Source organism: Amia ocellicauda, chromosome 2 (assembly GCF_036373705.1).
Source record: "Amia ocellicauda isolate fAmiCal2 chromosome 2, fAmiCal2.hap1, whole genome shotgun sequence".
Classification (NCBI taxonomy): domain Eukaryota; kingdom Metazoa; phylum Chordata; class Actinopteri; order Amiiformes; family Amiidae; genus Amia; species Amia ocellicauda.
Genome location: NC_089851.1, coordinates 9,748,613 through 9,760,171, shown reverse-complemented (window position 1 = coordinate 9,760,171; position 11,559 = coordinate 9,748,613). Strand labels below are relative to the sequence as shown.

At 38.2% G+C, this 11,559-nt stretch overlaps 1 protein-coding gene across 1 annotated transcript; it reads right to left on the bottom strand.

Moving 5' to 3' along the window:
* Positions 1-453: 453 nt before the first annotated feature.
* Positions 454-10,664, bottom strand: map3k8 (mitogen-activated protein kinase kinase kinase 8). Its single transcript, XM_066717804.1, has 8 exons — positions 10,520-10,664; positions 9,487-9,819; positions 8,679-8,849; positions 4,833-5,094; positions 4,010-4,116; positions 3,090-3,242; positions 1,987-2,233; positions 454-1,306 (listed from the first exon to the last, which is right to left on the bottom strand). Exons 2-8 carry the CDS (start codon positions 9,793-9,795, stop codon positions 1,179-1,181), a joined length of 1,377 nt encoding a protein of 458 aa, XP_066573901.1. The 5' UTR covers positions 9,796-9,819; positions 10,520-10,664; the 3' UTR covers positions 454-1,178.
* Between the last annotated feature and the right edge of the window lie 895 nt (positions 10,665-11,559).

Here is an 11,559-nt window from a genome sequence, read left to right as displayed (position 1 = left end):
AAACTCAACTATGTCTTCAATCGTGACATTAATCTCTAAAAATATAGAAAAAGACAAAAAGAAAAAGATAGTTATTCCCCGTTAAAGATGTAAAAAGCCTAATATACAAATTATATGCATTGAGTATTACCCTGTATTGTGAAAATATCTCAATTTTTTTATATACACTTAGTTAATTATATTTATAACAGCACATAAAAACAGGAATCTAATTTCTTCTATAGGTAGCTTATGTGCAGCAATGCTGTGAATGAAAAATCTTACTTTAAACAGTTGTTGAGCTTTACCATGTGTACCTATGTATTTTTTAGGAATTATAAGTTTAAGCATTGTTAAAACTGCTAAAAATAAAATTACCCAAACCACCAACCTTCATCAAATCTTAAATTAATATATGATTGATAGTTCTGCATTGGTTGTTGTTAGCAAATGAAATACACAGCTCAAAAGCCATTGTATAATGTAAATGTGAAATACATTTATTCAAATCACATATGTGAACAATTGTTAAGGGCACATTTCATTTCATCTCACTGGATGTACAATTAAAAGTTACAAAACCAATAGACATTACACAAATAGTTCACACAATAAACATAGATATTGGTTAACCTGCATAGCAATTACTAGCAATAACTGTTTCCATAGGAATCTGTAGAAACAAATACAAGCTAAAACCTGTATTTAGTAAATAAGTAGACTGGTAAGACATTTTGTTAGGTAAATACTAAAGCCTTCTCATACACCGCCAATCATGTGAATCATTTCTATTAGAAACATATTTTTGGAATATGTATGTATTCATAGATCATACATCATCAGATATTCGTGAGCGTCATTACTATTACAACTAAAAACAGGTTATCCCCTGACTATGGTTTCAGTCTCACCTGTTTATTATTCTTGGTTTGTCCTTGTTTACAGGCTTTAACACTTCTTTGAGTACATACTGCTATCTCAATTTCAATTCCATAATAACATTACTCCCAATCCCAAGTCCAGCTCGTTCACTGTGGGCAAATAACAGAGTTTGTACACTGAGGAGTAATACCCTGCTAATGAGGACGATCACATTATTTCATCAGTAAATCACCTGGAGTCCCATCTTCCAATTAATTTGCACTTCCTGTGTAATCCACAGACACGGCCTTGAACTAGCGTGAGGCAGTGGTGAGCTGTTAGCCATATTCGGATGCTGGGGGTCCCCTTACTATGTTGTAATAACCTGCCAGTGCCCCCAGGTCGATGTACAACGATCCCTGTCTCTTTTGGGGGACAGAATCTTCATTGCTGTACAAAGATGAATCTGAAAGAAAGGAATTAGGATTTAGTGTTAACTGGTAATGTAGGAAGAGCTGTTTCAAGAGCTTCTTGTTTTTGATGTTACTGTGTATTAGCTTAAGTGAGAAATGGTTAAATAAGCCAAAATTGGAGAAGACAATGTTACTGCAGGACTGAAAACTGATCCAGTAAATTCCATAACTCACTGTAATTTCACAAGACCTAGGGCATAGAGGTGTTTTGAGTATTTTTCCACTTAGAAATTGACTATTCATAGGACAGATTACATGGGAATTGTCTTTCCATTACTAAAAATGTAACCGGAAAATGTTACTAATAATAGACGGGAAACTTGAGGAATACATCAATAAAAGTATGTGAATGTGAACTCTGACTTGCAACTCTTTCCCATTCAGGACTGGCAGCCTCTCCCCCACAGACATCAGCTCACTGAGTGATATCAATGCTGTAAAATCATGAACTGAGAGTTCGTCCAGAGCAGAGTCCAGAGTCACAATTAAAACAACAAGAACAGAAACAAGAGCCAGGAACTTTTTCTAATTCCTTTCAACCATTTTAAAATGGTCCCATGATGCCACAAAATCCCGGTCAGCTGGAGCCATGTTAGCCATTCGAGTGGCAATGCCCTGAGAAGCCTGTGTCTGTGGGAGGGGGAGGGGCAGGGGACGGTGGACCGTGCCGTACCCTGGGTGGTGTCGGGCAGCTGGCTGTGCTGGCGCAGCATGGGGTGCGTCCCCTCACACATAGCGGAGTCCAGGCTCCAGCAGCGCGGCTGGTCCTCCCGGGGCGGGTTTATAGCCTCGTCTCTCAGGAGCTCCGCTGCAGAGTGTCGCTGGGCAGGGTTCCTCTCCAGAGCGCCCACCAGGAACCTCCTCATGGCCGGACTGCAGTCCTCCGCAATGTCCTCCAGAGGCGGGGCCTGCTTGTGGATCTAAACAGGGGAAATTGGCAGACATACAGGGTTAGGCACGTCAAGCACCAGGTAGCAACGAACTGTACAGTCCATTAATCACCAGGAATGCCTATTAGAGATGTGATCATCATGGCCACTGGAACAATGTTGTTTAACGTGGGGGAAACAGGAAGTTGTCAGGTTGGGGTTTAATAACAGATTACTGGCATGTAATAAATATCAAATGGTTCAATTTAAAGATTTGTTTATTTCTTCCATTCACAACTATACTCATGAACAAAGAAAGCCCAAAATAAATAAACATAAAAAAGTCCTTTAAAAATAGTGCCTACTTCCTAGTTTCTTTTCACGTAAATCAGCCTATACATATGGAAAAGTACAATTTCATAATTCTGTAATTTCTGTTTTCAGTGGCTTGAAAAGCAGAAGCATATCTCTAAAGGTTAAGGTAGTTTTAGGTCGCAGTTTAAATCCTGCAGGCTTGTTTTTGTTATTTAAGTAAAATATCTGAATTATCAGAATGGACATAGAAATTGTAGGCATGGTCAAATAAGAACAGACATCTGTTTGTATGCAGTATTGTTAGTATTAGTACTGTTAATGGCAAACAGAGATCTTTTCCCCCATGTGCAGTATTGCAAAGGCTTCCTTAACATCTCTCTACACCTTTTACCTATTGATACTACACACAAACACTGATGAGAATCAGTTTCTGGGTTACAGTAATAGAGAACACAAAATGAAGCAATTCACTGTTTTTTTTTTTTTTTTAAGGGAAAACAGGGTGTAGTAATCCATTACACAAGTGTTGCAGAGAACTTCATGCTGTTAATATACAGAAGCATAGAAGATCATTAATAATTAGGAGACTTACTATGTACAAGTAGGAGGGATAGGCAGACCGCGGGTATCTCTTCACCCAGGGTGGGCTGCCGGTCTGCATGTGAATGACAGTGGTGCCCAGGCTATAAATGTCTGCCTTCGTCGTGTGACCTCTGCAAAGGACCACTTCCGGGCTCATGTACATCTGTAACAGACACATGGGGTCAATGCCAAGCCTGTTGTGTGGCAGAATGCATTCAAGGACAAACACAACATTATGTCTTAAAGTCATCTGCATTTAAAAATGTCCGCCTTCGGAATGACAGATGCCGTTTTACTTTTGTACAAATCTGGATCCTTGCAACACGTCTTTCAGTCATTACAACAATAGCAATAATTATAATAACAATTGTGATTTTCATGTCCCCAAGTCACTTGCGAATCAGAATCAATGCCATCCGAAATCTGGATATTCCTCTCTGCCGAACAAGTAAACATGGGCCAAGGCAGCTGCTTCTTATCTCCAAGCACACTGCAGTGATTAAGACTTAAGCCATAAAACAAGGGCTGACACTGCAGCTATTTATATCAGAAGATGGAAATGAAGACATAGATCAAGGTAGAATGTGTATAAGTATCACCCTCCCTAGCTCCGCTGCTGGAGTAAAAACAGAAACAGGAATGAACTGAGATTTGTATGTGGGGAATAATCTCTCTTGGCCATGATTGTGTACCCCAGAGAAATCACTTGTGAAGACAAAGTGATTAAGCATTCTGCAAGTGTACAGTATATATAATCCATCTGAGAACAGGCAGACTCAAACAAATATGCTTTCAAGCATGCTATAAAATATTTAGTTATACTGGCAGTTGTATATGCCTTATGAATTTGCATAATCATAATAACAAAGCTGTTTAAATTTCTTCACTACAAGTAAGCATAGCTGTATATCAGTAAATATAACTTCTTACTTCTGTCCCTCGAAGATCTCTTGGTTTGTACACATCTTCTGTCATTTGCACAGCCAATCCAAAATCCACCAGAACAGCTTTGGTTGACATCAAGACAATGTTGCTGGCTGTGAGGGAATCAAGAAAAAGGTAAAATCTACAGCTTTTATATTCGTAAGGTATTTTAGTGACATTCAACAGGTCTACACAAATATATTAAACCAGACATTTTAATAAAACAAACCATGTCCTTAACACTGTTCATAGAAAGATAATGCACATGTTCAAAGAGTGAGCCACAAGCATACTAGAGTCATACTTTAATTAATGTCCTAATCCTTTCAAATGTATTAAATCCAATTTGGAAATTCCACATTTCTGTTTGCATACTCATCTGCTGAAACAGCCTTGAAAATAGATTGCTTAACCAAGAAATTATTTCATGCAACAGAAAGCATCACATGATTAGAAAGTACCAGTTTAGCTCAGCATATTTCACCCTTCTATTACAGATGTTTTAAAATGGTCTGAAAATGCAATATAATCCTGAAGAGCATGAATAAATACAACAAGAATTTGAACTGATGAAATTTCATGAGCTGGGGTGTGACCATTTCAGAAATTCTACAACATAAAAATTATAAAATAAAATATGTCTTAGACAATTAATCAATGTCCACGTCATCACCCAATGATATATGTAATACACATAACGTAGTGCACATGATTCCTTCTTAGCTAATAATGGGTACTACTTTTACATTACATTAATAAACGTATACAGTTTTTCTATTGACAGGGTGCACTTATATAAAATAGTTACAGCCTTGATGGGAAAGCTTACGTTTGATGTCGTGGTGTATGACATTCTGGGAATGAAGGTACTCCAGAGCTTTCAGCACCTGCTTGGTGACCCAGATGATTTCAAATTCTCTCATTGGGCCACAGCTCTCCAACTTCTCGAGCACAGAGCCCCCCTCTCCAGCCTCCATGAACAGGTAAATGGTCTGGTCCCACAGCAAAGCCCCGTACAGCTCCGCGATGTTCTCATGACGGAAGCGCGCCTGGATTTCCACGTCAGCCGGTTTGAAGTGCTCGACATGAATCTGGAAGACACAAGAGAGCAAAATGAATTATTGCAACCCCTGAACAAAGATGAAAGTGGTGCATTATTGTTGCACTAAGCTCTGACTGCCTTTTGTGTTCGTCAGGCCTGGAGGCTCCTGCACTGTAGTTTCAGAGCTGAACTTCCCCTTTTGAGCCCATTCAGTTTCCAGTAAGTGGTGTATGCGCAATGCCTCTTTCTCTTAGTTTTGGAAAGTACACCTGTTCAGACTTTCATCACATCAAAAAGGAAAATGAAAAGAAGCACTGCACACATGCAGTTACTTTTGCACTGTATAGTTAAACAGAAATTAATGTTTAAGCCATCACAAAATAACACTGACTGGCTGAAACAAAAGATTCCCATTCTTTCCTACTATGATTTAATTAATCTTTGGAGGTATTTATTGTACTGAATTTTAAGTGCCTTTTTTTTTTATTAATCAAAACATTGCTATCCCAATCAGGTATACACTAATCCGTTGTGTAAGGAATCAAACTCAAGAAAACCACAACTCATGTCTGCTTTATTCTGGGCAGTTGATTTAATTAGATTTAAGACTTATCTATTGACAAGTTTCTCTTATTCACTACCTCATTGTCCTTTAAGTGCAGGAATTATTTTAGAAGCTGTGAAAAATAAGCAGATTTATTGAATTATATCCAAAACACCTTTGTTAATACTGAAGATTTGTACAGTACTTCATTAATTGTACTTCAGTTATGCAATTACATAAAACCTAATGCATTATTAGAATGGGCATTTCTCTCTATGCCTACAATGGAATTGATATATGAAATCAGATAAACAGGCACTGTTCATTAAAAGGGAGTTTCTGTTAAGTTTCCAGAATGATTGAAGTATAGCTTTCAGTTTCTATTCTAATGTGAAAAGAGTTCATTTGAAAGGATCTCAGGCATTAGGGTTATTTCCAAATCCTGACCTTCTTCAGGCTGAAAACGTCTTTAGATTTTAGATGGTCTCAGTGTTTGTGTTCAGTGGTCATTTTTCATTGATCATTCTCATAATCTACACTCACCTAAAGGATTATTAGGAACACCTGTTCAATTTCTCATTAATGCAATTATCTAACCAACCAATCACATGGCAGTTGCTTCAATGCATTTAGGGCTGTGGTCCTGGTCAAGACAATCTCCTGAACTCCAAACTGAATGTCTGAATGGGAAAGAAAGGTGATTTAAGCAATTTTGAGCGTGGCATGGTAGTTGGTGCCAGACGGGCCGGTCTGAGTATTTCACAATCTGCTCAGTTACTGGGATTTTCACGCACAACCATTTCTAGGGTTTACAAAGAATGGTGTGAAAAGGGAAAAACATCCAGTATGCGGCAGTCCTGTGGGCGAAAATGCCTCGTTGATGCTAGAGGTCAGAGGAGAATGGGCCGACTGATTCAAGCTGATAGAAGAGCAACTTTGACTGAAATAACCACTCGTTACAACCGAGGTATGCAGCAAAGCATTTGTGAAGCCACAACACATACAACCTTGAGGCGGATGGGCTACAACAGCAGAAGACCCCACCGGGTACCACTCATCTCCACTACAAATAGGAAAAAGAGGCTATAATTTGCACAAGCTCACCAAAATTGGACAGTTGAAGACTGGAAAAATGTTGCCTGGTCTGATGAGTCTCGATTTCTGTTGAGACATTCAGATGGTAGAGTCAGAATTTGGCGTAAACAGAATGAGAACATGGATCCATCATGCCTTGTTACCACTGTGCAGGCTGGTGGTGGTGGTGTAATGGTGTGGGGGATGTTTTCTTGGCACACTTTAGGCCCCTTAGTGCCAATTGGGCATCGTTTAAATGCCACGGCCTACCTGAGCATTGTTTCTGACCATGTCCATCCCTTTATGACCACCATGTACCCATCCTCTGATGGCTACTTCCAGCAGGATAATGCACCATGTCACAAAGGTCGAATCATTTCAAATTGGTTTCTTGAACATGGCAATGAGTTCACTGTACTAAACTGGCCCCCACAGTCACCAGATCTCAACCCAATAGAGCATCTTTGGGATGTGGTGGAACGGGAGCTTCGTGCCCTGGATGTGCATCCCACAAATCTCCATCAACTGCAAGATACTATCCTATCAATATGGGCCAACATTTCTAAAGAATGCTTTCAGCACCTTGTTGAATCAATGCCACGTAGAATTAAGGCAGTTCTGAAGGCGAAAGGGGGTCAAACACAGTATTAGTATGGTGTTCCTAATAATCTTTTAGGTGAGTGTATACCTGCTAAACCAGCCCAGTGGAAACTAAAGCTAACTCTAAATAGAAATTAGGTCAGGCATAGGAACAAAGAATAGGCCTAAATACTGAAATAAATACTAAATGCTGCTATACATAGATATACGTATTATTTATTAGCAGTAGTTTTATTAGAAGTAGTAGGAGCTTTAGTTGTAATAGAAGGAGTATTAGTATTAATGTACTGTAGGCTTTTATCCTAAATAACCTACGCATTTTTTTAATGATTGAGCTAATTATGGATCAAATGATCAAAAAAACTTTTTTCATAACATTGCACAAATGGCAAAACTGGGGACTGAACCTCCTGGTAAGGAGGGGTTTTCCTTGACCACTCTTTCACTGTGGGAAATACCTCTGCATTTAGTATGTTTTGGAAGACATTAAATAATGTTTTTTGTTAATAGCTAAGCAATGTGTTTACTAACAATCTAAATATGTTCCACAACACAGAAACATACAAAATTATAATACAAATATTTCAGAATGAGCTATATGGATTTCTCTTTCAAGCATTAATTGTTTAATTCTAATGGACTTCAAACTATTTAAATTATATATATATTTATATATGCACATACATATTTTTTTATGTTTAAGACAGAAGTGATAATGATTCAAATTATTATTATTATTATTATTATTATTATTATTTTTATGTCTTGGCAGACACCCTTATCCAGGGCGACTTACAACATAAGAGTACAACATAAAATTAAGTGGTGGTGCTCACTTTAAATAATAATTTTAGGAAATTGCACTATAAAAAAAGGCCCTAGAAATGGATATCGAAAAACAAAAAGCATTTTTCTAAACAACATAAAAACATACCCTTTTCTTTAAAATAATACAGGAAGAGACTGCTTCCCCTTTTTGCATAAACTCATATATTTGCAGTATTTGCTGGAGTGCAATCTTCTCGAACATCTGTTATTATTACTCCAACACGAAATCGACACTGATATTAATTTCAACTTTGGACAATTACTATATAAAGCCAGACCTCTAATAGCAAGTGCTGAAATGAAACAGCCGTAAACAAACAAACAGAACCAAGTCACTAATAATATTTATAGATTCTGTTTGGTAGCTGCCAACATTTGTCTAACATGCCTTGATTTATATGGAACTGCTAACTGAAACTGATCTGTAGATATCACTCAGTTTAATAATTAAATATCAAACTTGGTGTAACTTTCTAGCTGCCCAAACTGTCTATACTGTTTTTGCAATGCATTATAAAACAAAAAAAACTCTCTTTTCCAGCACACCTGTCTTGCACATGCCCCTGTCTGAGAGAAACTTTACTTACAAGTTTACATGCCATTCGTTTTCTGGTTTCTGTGTCCTGAGCCAGGTGTACTTTGCCAAAAGACCCTTTAGGAACATGACCCGAGCCAGGGTTGCTGTAGGTGTACTTCCATGGGAACAGAAACACGTCCAAGCCGATGCGATAACGTCCATCTCGTACCAGCATATCCTTCTGCACAGAAACATTATCTAAAGTGAGGATCCAACTTATTCAGTGGAGGCATACACACAGCTTTAATATAATGCATCTTCTGGCATTGCTACACAACATATAAAAGAAGATTATTATTATTATCTCATCAGAAATGTATCCATTCAAAAAAAATGTTTTGCTTCAGATTCATATATTTTCCTAGCACCAGCTGTTAGTCAAAATCTTTAATCTTTAACCTTTAAAACAATGGTTTCTTAATAGAAAGAGGCTACGTTTTTAGTGAACACTATAAGGCATTATTCACTTAACCTTTCCAACCGCCTAATCCAGACCTGCTTAACTAGAAATTCCAACCTACATGCCAACCTACCCACACCTGCTTGCGTTCAGTATTAAAAGAAAAGATAACCCCAATGAGAAATCTGAGCTAGTAATATTGTTGTGCAGGGTTGTTTAAGTCTGGCAGGAATTTAATTTAGACCATTAACAATCCCCTTTTTTTACTTGATTTATTTAGTATTGTGTGATTTTTCCAGAACCACGAGTATAGCTAGTGATACAACAGGAATTAAATAAACATGCAGCTTTCCTAATCTGTAAATAAAACATAATTATTATTGTTCTTATTAATTAGCATCAGAATGTACCAGCTCACCTTGTTTAACAGAACGCCAATTTCTTGCAACTGGTGTTTGTGCAAAACTTGTGGATCGTCTGACACCACATTAGCAAAAGAGAGCAGCTCATTCACAGATCCATAACCGACCCTGTCGTGCAGAAGACCGTGCTTACTTTCATCCAGCACTAAAGAGTCTGTAATTTCTTCATTTTCGTCCATTTCGTCCTGGGTGAGGCTTCCTTCAGATAAATCTACTTCTTCAATGTCATATGCCCCAATGCAGCTCTCCAGTTTCATGCGCATCAGCAGAAGTTGTATCCCCACATTTTCATTCATGTACTCCATGGTGCTGCCTGTCCTTCACAGCTCCTGAAATGAAACATTGGCGAGGGGCGGTCGGGTTAGCGGGGGTCTGGCTGGGGAAGGATGTCATACTTTAAACACTGCCTGGCTGACCGAGCCACTGAGCTGCTGTGCATGTTGGAGGGCTAACAGGATCAAATGTGTCCTGCGTTTCGTTTCAAAGGGGGATTTCTCAGACTTGGCTTGTAGTATAGGGAAGCCCCTAGACCACCCACCCAAACACGCCTTTTAACCAATTCGCCCATAATTCAGCACCAGATCAGCAACCGTTATTCAACATAATACATAACTAGTATGCGAGAAAATAAAACATTTGTTTTCCTTTTAACGAATCTTTATAAAAGCAGCTTTGATGAGTCTACGGACATCCCTGTATCCGTTTGTTCCCCTTTGTTATTATGTATCCAGCAACTCAACCGATACTAACAAACACAATAACAACCGAAACCTATTGACTGCTGACAAGCAACTGTAGCCAATATACTTGATATAAAACACTGCCACACGGCGCAAAACCTGCCTGCACTGCCCGGATGAGACATACAAGATGAACTACAGAGACATAAAAACATCAGTATCTGCAATGTTTACCAAGAATGATGTCATAAATAATAAGGATTTCCCTACACACATATAGATGTATTTACATAAACATCACATCATTCATGAAACACATCAACAAGAACAAGAATAATACACATCTTACTTTCAGCTAGTTTTGTACAGTAGCATCCCAGCCCGCATTGCTGGGGCGCCTCTCCGCCCCGCAGCTAATATCGGCGCATCCCTGCGTCACGGCGTGAGAAGCGGAGGGGAAGTGTAGACACAGAGGAAGTACAGTGGTTTGAGTAGTCTACTCCACTGCAACGTTACTGTAGTTGGGGACATGCAATAAAGTTGCCATCTACACTGATGTTATAACCCTGTGAAAAGACCTCTCGAAATCCTGTTTATCCGCAGTTCTCCACACGAGAAACACGTTTAGCTGACTATTATTATTAATATTATTATTATTATTTTCTCACTGATGCTTAAGACTCTATATGTGTGTTTGTTTCGTAGCAAATGCACATATTAGCAGTTAAATACATTGATCACATGCAATTTAATATCGTTAAACGTCACAATAATAGTTTTTCCAATAGTGCACGTACATGTTAAGGTCCCCCTCCCCCCTCATCGTAGGTTCGCCATTACGTCACTGGTTTCGCAAGCTCTATTATCTCGGAGAGACCCCCCCCCGCGGTGAGATCTCCACCAGACTTGCGTTGAGACATTTTCCGTTTCGTTTGATCTAATGTGGATACATACATTTGAAAGAAACCCATGTGCTTTGCTTATATGGAACGTTTATTTATGCTTCACGGTCATTATCGATTCAATACATAAGTGAATCATGTGTTCATTTATGTATTAGTATATGTTAACATTTTAATGCACATATAAATTGGTCTTATTTGATTTGACAAATGTACTTTGTAACAAGGCCTACCATCTAACCCACTACCAGGCATAACTTTCCATTGGGGTGGGTGTGTGTGTGTAACATTTCTGCACACGTCTATTAGTTATTATAAACTTTGTATGTTACATAATTATCTGTAGTATAGAATAAAACACATGTACATATATGTTGATATGCCTTTGAATAAACCATATTTGTATACATTTGAATTCAGACTATATAACATATATTCATAAATTAAAATAATAAAAAAACAATAACTAAAATATATTCTACCCCTA